Source organism: Chroicocephalus ridibundus, chromosome 3, assembly GCF_963924245.1.
Source record: "Chroicocephalus ridibundus chromosome 3, bChrRid1.1, whole genome shotgun sequence".
NCBI lineage: Eukaryota > Metazoa > Chordata > Aves > Charadriiformes > Laridae > Chroicocephalus > Chroicocephalus ridibundus.
Window position 1 is genome coordinate 121,484,202 of NC_086286.1, and position 16,083 is coordinate 121,500,284.

At 45.8% G+C, this 16,083-nt stretch overlaps 1 protein-coding gene across 1 annotated transcript in view; it reads left to right on the top strand.

Moving 5' to 3' along the window:
* The window catches only part of EVA1A (eva-1 homolog A, regulator of programmed cell death), a 216,336-nt gene that overhangs the window by 58,469 nt on the left and 141,784 nt on the right, over positions 1-16,083 (top strand). Inside the window, exons 2-3 of the mRNA XM_063330593.1 lie at positions 580-794; positions 15,479-15,602. Of these exons, the coding sequence (XP_063186663.1) occupies positions 580-794; positions 15,479-15,602 (339 nt within the window). The remainder of the gene's footprint in view (positions 1-579; positions 795-15,478; positions 15,603-16,083) is intronic.

The window sequence follows — 16,083 nt, forward strand, 5'->3', positions numbered from 1 at the left end:
GGTCTGAAACTCTCTTCTTTCATCTTGTGCCTGTTCTCTCTCATTCTCCCACCATGCACGACTGTGAAGAGCGTGGCTCCTTCTCCTTGATAACCTCCCTGTAGCTGTCTCTTCTCCAGGCTGAACAAGCCACTTCTTACAGGGCAAGTGCTCCAGCTCCCAACCATCTTGGTGGCCTTCTGTTGAACTCACTCCCGTTTGTTGAAGTCTGTCTTGTACTGGGGGGCCAAAAATTGCCTTCAGTATCTAGACGTGGTCTAAATGATGAGTCTGGCTTAGCTGCATTTCCTGTAAACTTGACAGATATGTCAATATAAATAAGTGGTATCATTGGGCTAAGAGCTTGGAGCGTCTGAATATGGCTTCCACTAAGGATATATAACATGGCTGAAGGCCAAATCCCCAAGCCTCCCCATCTGTCATGTCATTTTCTCTCTCCTTTGCACGTGTGTGAGATGAGTAATAAATCTGCATCCCTCATTGCTCATTATTGGTGTGTTTTTTAGACTACACTGTTGTTAAATCACCTAAATATTAACTGCCTTTCATTAATGATGATTTTTGTCATGGTTTTTGCAGGTTACATATCGCAAGTACTAAAGAATTACACTGACCATGCCTGCGATGGAGAATATGTCTCCCTGAGATGTCCTCACAGAACCACCATCAGCATCCAGTCTTCTTTTTATGGCCGTATTGTACCAAGTCATCAGATGTGTCCTTCTCGCTATCCCCACTCCTATGCAACTTTAGTTAAAGAAGATGTCGCCTGTTCAGTTGGCACTTCCCTTCAGGTATTCCATGTTAAACTGGATCTGTTCATTTTGGACTTCATCTTTCCTCGGCCTGGCAGCAGCTGTCTGTGATGGTGCTTCAGAGACCTGCATTAAACAGTGCTACCCAGCATGGGAGCACTGACATCTCACACAGCTTAGTGGAAAATTCATATTTGTAGTTTAGACATCCCCGAATTAGATTTTGCTGATAAATTCCTTAATTTTGCTGCAACGCTAGTCAGTAACAGTTAAGGAATGTGGTTGAAACAGAATTACACTGCAAGACCACATTATGTTTGATCGGGTTCAAAGATTATTTTTCTTTACAGTTTTCTTTCCCATTGGTTAGTTTTTTCAACAGATTCAGAGGTTGCTGTGGCATTCTTTTTACTTCAGAACTGATCCTGTTTCAGGAGAGAATCCTTGGCTTTACGTCTTCTAACTCATTTGGCTCTTAGGCCACTGTAAGTGATCACAGAATCATACAATAGTTGTGGTTGGAAGGAACCCTTAAAGGTCATCTAGTTCTACCCCCCTGCAATGAGCAGGGACATCTTCAACTAGACCAGATTGCTCAGAGCCCCGTCCAACCTCATCTTGAATGTTTCCAGGGATGGGGCATCTACCAACACGCATCACTTAAGCTTGTAATCTCCCAAGCATCAGTAGTGAATCAGCTCTGTCCATTTGTATAGGGAATGTTGACTATAGGTATCCTCCCAAGAGCACATGTGATGTCAGCAAATCAAAGGATTATTTGGAAAGTGCCAGTGTTACTCAACTGTCAGTAGGAACAACTAAAATTAGAATCATGAGTTGGCTGATGTTGTTGAGATGAGTGGAAGAGATGTTGAAGTAAGAACAAGTCTTTCCAAGTGCAGGATTTGGAACTGTGAAGACTTTTGGGCAAAGATCTCAAGTATCCAGTGTGTTTATGGCTATGAATCAATAATATCTCATAATAGAAATTTATAGCAGTACTAGGTTAATGAACCTACAGGGCTAGTGAATAATTTGGCTAAAGGCCAGAGTTTCCCACATCACTTCTCACTCTTGCATCCAGGGTTTTTTAAGAGGAATTTACAGCTTTTTTTTTTTTTTTTTTTTTTTACATCCATATGAGTGCTTTGGCTTCCAAATGTCAGTGGTAAATTCTCAAGAAATTGCACAGGGTTGGTGTTTGCTGGTGGTGTAACCCTTAAGCCAACAGATTTGCAGCTGCCCTCATAACACTTCCACTGCACAACAGATGATTGAATTGTAGTACGGGAGGACACGGTCCTTATCAGCGGAAGGTTTTCCCAGATGGGATAACGAAAGTTCATAATATGACAGACAAGGGGCAGTTGTGTTATTAGGGTGGGAGAACACGAACTGAAGGCTTTGGTGGAGGCTAGCCTACCCTTTCTTTCTTTTACTGATTTACTGCAAAATTTACTTGAAACCTTTCATTTACCAGTGTGATTGATATACGTGTGAGGCTATGTGCTTAGCCTCATCCTTTGCGGGTTAGTGGCCCACTTAAGGCATCTGGAAGAACCTGAGAACAGGGAAGGTGTAATCTTTGGCTTTCCATGTCATGGTTTTATGTGCAGAAGGGATTTAAAAGAAATCTTTACCTGCCTGGCTTAGCTCCTTACGTCCTCAGAGCTGTTACCCATTAGCTTTGCCTCCAACACTTACAGTGCTTGTAATTACAGCTTCCTTATTTATCAGACTGCGAACTGTGTTCCTTGTAGGCAGTCTTGCAGCACATCTCTTGTACAGTACGTTTGTTACATGACTGAGACCAGAACATTCCTGTTCACCCATTTAGGGGGATGCAGCTGTGCTAGGGAAGTAGCTGATGTTCTCCATTCTGCCACAAATTTCTTGAAGGACCGTGGGCAAGTTCCTGAGTCTCTTTCGAGAAGATTGATAGTGCCTCTTTGGTGCCCCCAAATCTGACTTTGATACCTCAGCGTGCTGTGCTTGGCCAGGGTAGGATGAGACTGAATGCCAGAGATGAATCTTGTCTTCTTTCTCAGTCCTGGAGGGGGTGAGGCCTCTCTGAAGGGTACGCCAGAAACTCCACAAGCTGAATGGCAAGCTGCCTGCAGCTCACTAGTAGGAAATGCGTGTACGTAGGAAAATTGGAAAGCTGTAGACAAGAAAATTGCGTGTATGTTTGTGGTTTTGAAACTCAACTATATGGCTGCTATAGGCAGGACCCATTGCATGTTTGTTCTGATTGTCATTAACTTAAAAAGTCAGCCAAACCAAACCCTTCAAAATTAAGTATATAAAATCACTGTGTCTAATCAAACCCATGACTGTATAAACTTCCTGCTTCTCTGGAGAGTGGCCTGGGGGGAGTGTAAGGGGCACTAATTAATACTATTCCCTGAAAACACTACCTGTGGGTAACAGTTAATTCCCATTTAGAAGCTCTCTCCCCTGTAAATGCCCAGTTCAGACATTGTTTCTATGTAAAAAGGGGAAAAGAAAGGGTTGATTACACTGAGACAACCACTACTAATCCAGCCTGATGTGGTTGGCTGCCAGGATCCCTTGCTTTAGTCACTTGTTTTTGTTTGAAATTAAATGCAGACCACTTGGGAGAGCGTGTCTGAGACATTAAGGCAGCGACCCCAAACTACACGTTTCTGTTATTCTGACACCATAATGTCAGATTCAGTGGGAGATTTCCAAATGCACAAAGAATTTGGACATTCAGACTGGGATTTCAGTTTTGATGTGGTTGGTCTCTTGTAACTTCTAGATCAAGCCACACGAATACAGAGAGATCAGAACAGCAAAATAAAGTTGTGTTGAAAGCCAGACATGATTTCCTTTTTAAACAGCTCCCTCCGCTCCCCACATTCCACTCAGTTTAACAGGGGAGCCCAGAATTAGCACAAGTCACGTGAGATATGTGGCAGGATGGAAAGAGAGATTTGTGCTGCATTCATGAAGCATCTTTGAGATATTTTGAAGATGGAAGTGTAGAAAATTCCCACTCATCCTTTAATAATAGAAGCTAATTTGGGGCACTAGCACTGTTAATTAACAGTCTGGTCTGGTATTGGCTCTTCTGTACTTTCCTTATGGAGTCCCGTAGAGGGTATTCCCGACTGCGAAGTAAGAGAGAGCAATGTCCTTGTCCCAGCCAGGTGGGATGGATGGGGGACAGAGAAGAGGAACATCTGGAGCCTCGGTGACTCTGGTAAAAGGCACCCATGCAGTGCAAACTGTCCTGCCTTCGTAGAGGACGTCTGTGAGGAGGAGCTTTGTGGTGGCTGAACCATCTCTTTTCTTGCTTGTAGGTCAGGAAGAGCAGCTGCCAGGACCAAAATCTTTCACCCAGAAGAGTAAATTATTGAGTATCAAGGGTCATTTAGGTATATTGAAAACGGTTGGCAGTAGGTAAGAAGGTGTTTATCCACACCGCATAATTTGTGCAGAGAGATGAGTTGTATGCTCACTAGAAAGTCTTTGTCATTAAAGGAGGATCATGCAAAGATGTTAATTTGGGTGCACAAGCTGCATTAGCATAGTCCTCTGTGTGTGTGCGTTTGTGATGATTTGTAACTCCCATGTACCTTTAAGGATAACAAAAAATGTTTCTATAAATTCATTAACAACAGAAGGAGGATGAGGGAAAATCTCCCATCCTTACTGGATGCAGAGGGAAACATAGTCACAAAGGATGAGGAAAAGGCTGAGGTGCTCAACGCCTACTTTGCCTCAGCCTTTAGCAGTGGAACTAGCTGTTCCCTGGGCACCCAGCCTCGTGAACTGGGGGACAGGGAGGGGAAGCTGAATGAGGTCATCACAATTACAGAGGAAGTGATCAGTGACCTGCTACACCGCTTGTATGTGCACAAGTCTGTGGGACCGGATGGGTTACATCCAAGAGTGCTGAAAGAGTTGGCAGACGTGCTCGCCAAGGCACTTTCCATTATCTACCTGAAGTCATGGCTAACTGGGGAGATCCCAATGGACTGGAGGGTAGCAAATGTAGTGCTCATCTACAAAAAAGGCAGAAAGGAGGATCCAGGAAACTATAGGCCTGTCAGTCTGACCTCGGTAGCAGGGAAGGTCATGGAGCAGATCATCTTGAGTGCCATTACAAGTCATATAATGGACAATCAGGGGATCAGGCCTAGTCAGCATGGGTTTAGGAAAGGCAGGTCCTGCCTGATGAACCTGATCTCCTTCTATGACAAGATGACCCGATTGTTGGATGAGGGAAAGGCTGTGGACATTGTCTACCTAGACTTTTGAAAAGCATTTGACACTGTCCCCAATAGAATTCTCATGGGAAAACTGGCGGCTCATGGCCTGGATGAGCATACGATCTGCTGGATCAAGAACTGGCTGGATGGGCGTTCCCAAAGAGTGGTGGTCAATGGAGTTAGATCCAGCTGGGGGCCGGTCACAAGTGGTGTCCCTCAGGGCTCAGTGTTGGGACCATTTCTGTTTAACATCTTTATTGATGACCTTGATAAGGACATAGACTGTATCATCAGCAAGTTTGCAGATGACACGAAGCTCAGCGGGAGTGTTGATCTGCATGAGGATAGGGAGGCTCTACAGAGAGACTTGGATAGATCGGACCGATGGGCCAATGCTAATGGAATGTGCTTCAACAAGGCCAAGTGCCGGGTCCTGCACTTGGGCCACAACAACCCCATGCATCGCTACAGGCTTGGGGCAGTGTGGCTGGAGAGCTGCCTGGCAGAAAAGGACCTGGGGGTTCTAATTGACAAGTGGCCAAGAGGTGGCCCAAGAGGGCCAATGGCATGCTGGCTTGTATTAGAAATAGTGTGACCAGCAGAAGGAGGGAGGTGATTGTCCCCCTGTACTCAGCACTGGTGAGGCCACACCTTCAGTATTGTGTCCAGTTCTGGGCACCTCAATACGAGAGAGATATTGAGGTGCTGGAGCGAGTGCAGAGGAGGGCAACAAAGCTGGTGAAGGGCCTGGAGAATAAATCTGATGAGGAGCGATTGAAGGAGCTGGGACTGTTTAGTTTGAGGAAGAGGAGGCTGAGGGGAGACCTCATCACTCTCTACAACTACTTGAAAGGACATTGTAGAGAGGTTGGTGCTGGTCTCTTCTCACAGGTAATTAGCGATAGAACAAGAGGGAATGGGTTCAAGCTGCAGCAGGGTAGGTTTAGGCTGGACATTAGGAAAAAAATCTTCACAGAAAGAGTGGTCAGACACTGGAATAGGCTGCCCAGGGAGGTGGTGGAGTCACCATCCCTGAATGTGTTTAAGAGTTGTTTAGATGTGGTGTTAGGGGATATGGTGTAAGGGAGAACTTTGTAGAGTGGGGTTGATGGTTGGACTCGATGATCTCAAGGGTCTTTTCCAACCTGAATGATTCTATGACCCTACCTTTACCCCTTTGGAGCAATTGTGCAGGTGCAGTTGGTCTGAGCATGCAACCCAACGATTCTGAGAGCTCGAAGGTTTTTGGTAAGTCCGTGCATTGTGCTTTCACAGTGGAGTTTTGCTCTGTCCCACATCAACCAGATAGGGTCTGTCAAGCCCATTTTTAATCCCCCTGATGTGTGATTTCTTTAGTGTGAGTATGGAGAAGAAGCTAAATTACGTTGCTGCACAGCAGGGGGTGACATGGGAACGTATGGAAACACCTTTTACTCCGAGGAGATCTGCTAGGGACCATCCTCATGTGCTTTAGTATCTCCCTTCTGCTGTGGTTGTCTCACTTCTCACGCTATTGCATACATTTGCATTTCCCTGCCATGGGGACATCTCATGAGATCTTGCCTCTGGAGAAATAAGGAAGGTGATAAACGGATACAGCACCAGTGTGTGCTTATTCATAGGAACACATAAATGTTGGCACAGAGGACAAAGGAGAAATAGGAGTGTTAAGTGTTCTGCACTGCCTAATGATAAGTGCCTGCTGATAAGTGAATCTGTTTAGTAAAAAAACTCATCGCTCCTCGCCAAGCTCACAATACCCAACTTGTGCCTGCAAAAATGCATGGAGGCACGTTTATATTTGAAGGAAGCTGCTCAGCTGGAGAGGTTTGGAGTAGCTTGCTTATAAAGCTTTCTGCAGCCGCTCCTTCCTGGATCAGCATTCCTGATGTCACTTGGTTTCAGAAATAAACTACTTAAGGTCTGTATGGAAGGATGTTTAATGGTTGGCCTAAAATTATGGCTTATTACCAGAAAACTAGATTACACTCTACAGCAGATTACCAGCAATTTTCGCAGAATGACAGAAAAGTAAACCCACAGTTTATTTAGAAGGGAAGCAGAAAGCCTGGAGCAAAGCTTATCTAGAAGACAAATAAAAAGCCCTGGAGAGGCACTTATCCATGGTGGTTTTGCTCCTGGATATTTATCAAAGACTAACTGTAGGCTAGCTTCTGTCTTTATATATGCACGTACTGAAACCAGCAGAAAACTGCACTCAGAGGGCAATATTTTACCGTGTGACTTGTTTTCCAGAGGGGAGCTGTGCTTAGAAGGTGCTCTGGAGCTGCCATGCCTCTCCTTGGAAAGATTAGCCACTCTGGGGAGGGAGCCTAGGCATGGCCTGTGGCCTGGGTCCCTTTCAACACTCTCCGGGACAACCAGTCCTTGGTGACAGGAATCACTAGTGCTGCTGATGTGGTATTTCCTTTTGTCCTTTAAGCGAGATACAGGACACCTTTGCTGTCACCGTCTCCCGCTGCCCCTCCAGCAGCGTGTGAGGCAGCGGTACAAAAGGGAGCGGATTCCTTGCATGCTAACCACGGGATTCCCCAAACCCTTCTTCCCCCCCTTCTTATTCGCACCTACCAGGAAGGTTTCTGTGATAGAAAGCAAAGGGGAGATGACCTCTTTGATGAAAGATGAGATAAACTTTCCAGTAGCTGCGCGATTTTCAAAGCGTGGGCCAGTTGTTGATCACAAAACGAGGGGGCTGGAAGGTGTGTGTGGGGGGGTGTGTGTGTGGGGGTGTGTGTGTGTGTTACAGTTTCTTTTATTTTCCCCAAGTGTTCTGGATCAACAGTGTGAAAGAGTAACATACAAAATAGAAGACAATGATCCAATTGCTCTGGTTTTCTTGGTAGGCCAAGGACAGTGGCTCCTGCCACGTCCAGTCACAGGATGTTGTACTGTCCCACTGGTGTAACAGCCCTACATGGCTTTAACAGGAGTGAGGGTCCTGCTGTATTGGCAATATATAAACTTATTAATAAATGGTCCTTTATCATGATTTTGAGTGTCTACAAGATGATGATGGTCAAGGGGAAGGAGGGAGGAAAATGACAAAAAGGAAGAATAATGGTCATCAGTACCACTGGGAAGAGAACCCGCCATTTGTCACATCGCGTATGAGATCTCCACAGCTTACAGGCAGTTTGAACGAGGGAAGTTTCAGTCACAGAAATGTCAGTGAATTAAAGAGCAGTTCGGGCAACTCTTTGTCAGACTATATTAATTACTTTGCAGAGGATGGTGAGCAGTGAGCTCAGGGTCCAGAAGAGGTTACTGAAGTCCTGAAGTTGCTCTTAAAAATCAGAGAACCAGTGCAGCTTCATTCATGAATCTTGCCCAGGCGGAAATATAACTCTCTGGCAAGCAGCTCCCCCAGCTAATTATCTGCAAGTGGAGGAACTGCTTGATGCAAAGGTCATAGATAATCTCTAAATTGTCGTATCTTTGAAATCTTTGGCTTGAATGAAGTAGCTCATCAGGGCAGTGTGTATGGACTGCAGAAGAAGAGACACAGGAGGCAGAGGTGGCCGGTGCAGCCTGTCTCCCTGATGAGGCAGGACGGCTCCCCGGGGTGTAAGCCTCCTAATGCCTTGTTTACTCTAAATTTAAACTTTCCAAGTCATGGGGCTTCCATCATTGCCACTAAGACCCTGCTTGACAGTGTAATGGTTTGCTCTCAATGATTTTTTTTCCACTTTGTGTTTTAAGCTTTCCCTTTCTTTAATCCCATGACTTTTGGTTATGCATCCTTTTGTATTTCTTGAGCTTAGACGCCCCCTCCCTTTGAAGTTGACCCCGCATACAGATTAAGTTTCCCACTGTTAGGAAATGTAGGTAATGGTTAATTAGGTGATATTTGTGATGCAGCTTTTATCGGGCCTTTCTATTTGCTGAGCATGTTCCTGCTCTTTGTGAATCGCTTTCTCTGGGCTCTTTTAAGGCTCTGCCAGAGGAGCTCTGGTGCATCTGGCCGTCGTGTTTTAACATCCCAGCCCTCTGCTGCCTGCCCTACTGTCCTGCTGGCCCTTACTCCTCCCATAGCAGAGCTGGTGAAAGGGAATGTGTGCCCAGTTTTCAGCTCTTTTTTTCACAGTCCGGCGTGTTAATGTGAGTCACCAAACATGTGGGCACAGTTCCCTCCTCCTGACTCTGCTGTGAATGTTGCAAGGTCCATGGAAGTGTGATAAGATATAGCTACTAGAGTACCAAAACCTGCCATAGATCAGCGGTCAGGATTCAGGGCCTTTGATCTCTTCTTCATGTATTGCACAGATTGAATGCGATAATTTGGGCAAAACTGAATTAGTTGCTAACGGAGCAGGCTGGGAAGGTTTTCTGATGAAGCCATAGGCAGGTAACCATCAATAAGGATTTCACTTCTTCGTGTAGTCTGTCCTTCCCTGCTGGTGGTCCTTGGAAAATCCTCTTGGTCCATGGACTTCTGTAAGTTGCATGAATGAATAGAGATGAATGTGCAGTCTTCAGATAATTGGAAAAAGGACCTGTAAGTTAGTTTGCAACTTAAAATTACTAAGTTTACAGTGTGTTTTAAAGTAATACCAACATTCATGTGTTTATAAAACAGCATCAAAATTCAAAAGAAATGTGACATGACACCGTCATGAATGCATTTCTTCACCGAAAGGGTTGTCAAGCATTGGAACAGGCTGCCCAGGGAAGTGGTGGAGTCCCCATCCCTGGAGGTATTTAAAAGATGTTACGTGGTGCTGAGGGACATGGTTTAGTCATGGACCTGGCAGTGTTGGGTTGATGGTTGGACTCAATGATCTTAAAGGTTCCTTCCAACCTAGATGATTCTATGATTGCACTGTATGGCTTTGTAGGGAGAATTCATGCTGCCTTTGTTTTATTTACTTCTCATTGCAAAACTCATGGAGGTGCACCAAATATGTTGATGTAAATTCATCATAATGGCTATATCTGTGCTGAATTTCACCTACAAATACTCAGTCATATTTTTTGAAATTACTGGTATCTTCTTGCATAAAATTCTTAGTACAAATCACATTTAACTGCACACAGCTCTGACCCATTCATGCAGTTTGCTCTCTGAGTTATTCTCAGCAACATGCAATTTGGGCAATTATTTAGTGGGGTTCTTCTGTGTAATTTCATGCCTGACTGACATGCCCTGCAGCCATCCTTATGTTCCTTTGATGATGGAGGCTGTACAGAGAGCAGCCCTGTGGCAAAATCCTAGTTCCCATTGAGTTTCACCATTAGCTTCTATGGGTCCGAAGTTTCACCTTCAGTGTGTTGACTCTATGAACTACTACAAGGGACTAAGAACTGAGATAAGTTTAATTGCCTTGGGTGTTAAACTCAGTTGCGGTTTATTTTAAGTGTGTGGGGAAGCGCTTCTTGAAGACTGATTTGAAGAGACAGAATAAAAATGAGCGCACTCTTGGGAATGGCGGAGGACAGCCTTCTTGCAGAGCTCGCATCCAGTCCCGGATTTAAAAGGCTGTTATCTAATGAGCACAAGCAATTACTTAGCTAATGAGCACAACAAAATGAGCACGAGAAATGTGTTTCATCTCCAATGCCCACTAGAAAGACATGGTTTTGAGCTTGAGGCTGCCCTTGCTTTAAGAGCTGGGTCACCGCAATGAGATTAATCCAGGGCATAAATCACAGGGGTTAGATTAGTGTTTGTTTTACTTGAATTCACATTTCTTGCTCTCTTATCTCCTCTAAATCTTGCAGCTTCTTAGCTCAGTCATGAACCAGAGAATGGAATGGGTTTAAACAGCCGCAACTTCCCTCCTGGGTGCTGGCTGTCAGCCCTCAGGCTTGATTTACCACTGGAACGCAATTATAAAATGGCACAATGCAATTAATGTGTCTTCCCTCCCCTTTCATACCAGACAGGAATTCCTCCTCCACCTTCTTCAGTTGGAGTGATTTTTATAATACAATCTAATCCAATGCGACTTTATTTGGCATTAGTCAGGGGTCTACCAGATGGCAGTGACATAAACAGCTGATTATATATCCCTGTTAGGGATGATTCTGCGTGTCTGCTGCGATTTCTGTGCAAGTTCAGGTTGTTTGTACGCCTCTTTTTGTTTGGTTTTGTGGTTGTGTTTTCCCACCTTCACAGCTGACAGTGACAGCCAGAAAAACAAGGCAAACGTAGAATGAATTGCCCACATTTTTCAAGCCATTAAGCAAAAGCCGTGTGAGCTCAGGACATTCCCTCACTACCAAGTAAACTCACAGCCTTCCTGGTGTCAATCTAATCTAGCTGATCATTTGCAAACATATTTCAGAAATGACGTCTGCCAGAGCTCTGATATTGCCTAGAAGTTTGATTTTTGAGACTGAGACCAGAAAACCAAGGTCTGGGTTTGTAAGGATGCCTGTAAACACCAGATGCACTGGACCTGCAGGGGAGGAGTACCTGTAGCAGATCATCTTGTCACGCATGTTCTGTAGAGTCACCGCGTTGCCCAATTTTTCAGAAGATGCTAGTGTATAGCATATACTGATGAAAACAGTGGGAAAGAAGATTTCTGTGTATGCAAGGATAGGTAAAAATTGTATGTACGAGTTTTTAAGTTAACGTTAGGGCTGGTGTAACTTCTTAGAGTTTTATTTTTAATCAAGAACATGGCACAGTCAACCACTGCTAATTTTATTTGCATTTTTCCTGATGTATTTCACTGAGCATTGAACATATTTTCTTATTTAACTCTTCATGGATACATTTCATTACACCTAAGACTCTACTCAAACAGTCTGCAGGAAATCAGAAATCTTAAATTTTTTTATATTTTCAGAAAAATTGTTGCCCTTCAGAGGGAGGCACATTAGAATTACGTGAATGAAAAGGAAATATTGATTTCTGTCCCCCCGTGAAATAACTTCTCAGAGTCATGGCTATTACCGAATTAAGTTGAAACTGTAGCTAAACGCTAAAAACAATTGGTAAAAGGCATATTCAGCCTCAAGAACACTTCCCATTTTCTATGGTCTCACAATGGCATAGATGACTTTTGCTCCTTAATTTAGTTACGGACTTCTCCCTAGGGCTCTGTGTTACTTTGCTTCCTGCAGGAAGTGAACTCAGGACATGGAATACACGGAGTAAGCAAGAGCTGCCAAAAGTTAGAGCAGAGCAAGACAAAGCGGCAATATGTGAAAGCTGCCCATGTTCATCGTTCTCTGAGGCTGGCAATTAATTGCCTTTGCTCCTGGTGCTGAGCATAAGGACAGAGTTTTTCAAAGAGGCTTCTTGATGGCCTTAGTCTGTGCGGAAACCCAAGGTGGTTTTCCCACTGGTTTTAGTAGCCCCTATTACGCAATGCTGAAGGCCTTTGAAAATCCCACCCATCTGCTATGAACAGGTTTGTTGACCAAAGAACCCGAGTCCACTGCCTTTGAGGGGAGAAAGCTTCCCTTGTGGGAAAGAAAACATTTGGGGTTCTGCCTCTTTCCCTTTGCTCCATATTCTTAGCACTGCTTGGGTATAAACACAGCCATGGCTGTCCAGTACCAGCAAATCCTTGCAGATCTGCGGTGATTTGGAGAGGATTTCTCTCTGTGTGTGAATCATTCATGTGTGGGTTAGATGAATGGACAGTAGGGTGGATAGAAAACTGGTTGAAAGACGGAGCTCAGAGGGTCGTGATTAGGGGCCCAGAGTCTAGTTGGAGGTCAGTGACAAGTGGTGTTCCCCAGGGGTCAGTACTGGGTCCAGTCCTCTTCAATATATTTATCAATGACGTGGATGAGGGGATAGAGTGCACCCTCAGCAAGTTTGCTGATGACACAAAGCTGAGGGGGCTGGCTGACACACCAGAAGACTGGACCTGGACAGGCTGGAGAGTTGGGCAGAGAGGAACATTATGAAATTCAACAAGGGCAAGTGTAGGGTGCTGCACCTGGGGAGGAATAACCCCATGCACCAGTACAGGTTGGGGAGAGCAGCTTGGTGGAAAGAGACCTGGGAGCCCTGGTGGATGACAGGATGACCATGAGCCAGCAATGTGCCCTTGTGGCCAAGAAGGCCAATGGCATCCTGGGGTGCATCAAGAAGAGTGTGGCCAGCAGGTTGAGGGAGGTCATCCTCCCCCTCTACTCTGCCTTGGTGAGGCCACACCTGGACTTCTGGGCTCCCCGGTTCAAGACGGACAGGGAACTGCTGGAGAGGGTGCAGCAGAAAGCTACCAAGATGATTAGGGGACTGGAACACCTCTCTTATGAAGAAAGGCTGAGGGATTTGGGTCTCTTCAGTCTGGAAAAAAGATGTCTGAGGGGGGACCTTATCAACGCTTATAAAGACTTAAAGGGTGGGTGTCAGGAGGATGGGGCCAGGCTCTTTTCAGTGGTGCCCAGGGACAGGACAAGAGGTAACGGGCACAAACTTGAGCATAGGGAGTTCCACCTAAACATGAGGAGGAACTTCTTGACTTTGAGGGTGGCAGAGCCCTGGCACAGGCTGCCCAGAGAGGTGGTGGAGTCTCCGTCTCTGGAGTCATTCCAAACCTGCCTGGACGCGTTCCTGTGCAACCTGCTCTGGGTGACCCTGCTCTGGCAGGGGGTTGGACTAGATGATCTCCAGAGGTCCCTTCCAACCCTATCATTCTGTGATTCTGTGATTCAAGGGTTGTTCCAGTTGTTCTCTGCCTTTTGAGATCAAATGAGGTATCTGCATAGAGGCCTTGCTTAAATTCCTTTGCAACTCATTGGATTTTGCATTGAATTAAATTTCACATGCTGAGTGAGCAGTCAACCCTTATGAGCCTAGAGGAAAGAATATGCTGTTTCTATGCATTTTAATGTGACGGTCAAGTTGGGGCTAACGCTCCCAGGCACCTTCTTCAGTGTTCACTTTTGAGCCTTTCCTTCTGTATTTGGAAACGAGATGCCTGCATTTTATTACCTTTGTAAGTAGAAAACAACAGCATATGTTCTCTGCTCCCTAGGAGAGGCCCGAATCGTCTCGGTTTGAACTTTAAAATAAAGGTCAGACTTGAGGCAGGCACGAATTCTTGCATGTGTTAGCCCAAAAGGTGAAAGCTTCAGGAAGTTATGAGCAACCGCAAATGAGGCAGTTTCGAATTGCACTTGAAACTGGAACAGCTGTTGTTCCTCTTGTTCAGAGGGTGATGTTCAGAGTTATGATGCTAAAGATTAGATATATTATGTTCAGGGAGAACTCAAAACCAGAGTAGTCACTGAGGCAGAGAGAAAATTGGTTTGGGTGGCGTGTGGTAGAGAAGGAACAGCCTTTATGTTAATGGCACAGGGATAAGATTGTGGGAAAGCCCAAATATCGAGGTGGGGGTAAGAAAAGGGAACAGGGAGAAGACAAAAGAGACCAGGGGAGTCTAAGGGGGAATTTCTGAGAAAGGATTTTCCAGTGCCTCCTTGCAGGTGAAAATTAATTGTTTTGGGACTGGAATTCACAGCTCTGTATCGCAGGGACTTAGTGAGGCCCGTGGATTACCTCGCTCTGCGGTCTCAAAATGCTCTGACAGGTTCATGTGTGTCAGGCAAACATTATGGTAATTTTAGCGCTTTAGGGGCTCTACAGCAGCACATAAATACCGCCTAAGCCATCCAGCTGAATTTAAAACTTAATTACTGCCCCACTTAATAATATTCTCTCCCCCCACTCCTGCTTTAGAGGACCATAGGGTTAAAAGAAATCATTAATCTTCCTTAATGAAGCTATTTTCTAGCAGGAGACAGAATGTCTTGCCCCTGTGGATTCCGACATGGAGTTTTTAAGAGTGTTATGAATGGGGAAGTGGGGAGCGAGCGTTACAGGAAAGGCAGTGCAGAAAAGGGGAGAGGACCCAAAATGCCGGCAGTGGGAGGACCCTCCGACTCGCAGGCCCTTGCTGAGCGTAGCTAAAAGGAACGCGATAGTCATGGGGGAAGAGGAGTGAGCCCTATTAAAAACTGACTAAGTTGGCTGTATAGCAGCGTTCTCACCACAACAATTATTGGAATACCAGCAATTGCCAAAGCTTTTATGTAAGCGAGGCAAGAGCTCTCTTGAAAGCTGCAGTTGAAATTGTGCATCTCCAGAGAAATCTAAAGCAGAATGGCGGTGGCAGGGTGTGAGTCTGTGCTTTTAACTGTCAAGGCTGATCCGTGTCCCCAGAGCTGCTTTTCCTGGGACAGTGGTGCCTTATACTACGGTTAAGCTGCATGAAAATACTTCAAAACAGTGCAAATCCCTCCTTTTGCATGCATGAAAGGGAAAGGCATCGCGCTCCTTAAAGCAGAGCAAGTTTTAGCCCTCTCCTAGCCCATGGCTCCTGCAGTACTCGTTGCATTAAGCACTGTTGCCTGCCTCCTGCCGGGGACGGATGCAGAAGTGAGGATGGCCTTGCCATTCTCCAGTTTGTCTCCGTTGGACGATCCCTTCGGTGGAGATACTGATGTGCTTTTGTTTCTCTGTTTCTCGTGTGTGTCTGTGTGCCTCCCTGGCTGCAGAAGATGCTGGACGAGTGCCAGGACAGACGGAGCTGCCAGTTTCTCGTCAATAGCCGGCTGTTCGGCGCGGATCCGTGCCCTGGAACCGGCAAATACCTCATCGTGTGGTACAAGTGCAGGCCAAGTAAGTATCTCGCTATTGAATCTCTGCTCTGGCGAGACCAAAGCGTTTTCATACTTAACACTCACCAGAGAGGCCTCCTAGGACTGTTTTTCCCCTCCACCTTTATTTTCGGTGTAATGTAACCCCCTGGGTGCGGAGCATTTCCCCTCTCCCCCTCGCTTGCTGCCTTGCTGGGATGCTTCTGCTCCGGCTCCTTCCTCCTCGCTGGCAGCCCCAGTTGCAGATTGTTTTTGCAGGTGCCAGTGAAAGCCTTTGCCAACGCTGAGCTCACGCTGTTGGCGGTGGGTGGGCTTCTCCCACTCCCATCTGTGGCCGCCTTCCTGTCCCAGTGGGCTACTGGGACTCGTCCCCTCTCCGCCTGCCCCTCCAGAGGGAGCAGGAGCTCTTTGTGTGGGCAAACACTTCAGGCCTGGGTGCCTAAGGCAGGCGCTGAAGATGGTGGTGCACCGGGAAACCCACCTGCCCACGCCGTGCCATAAAC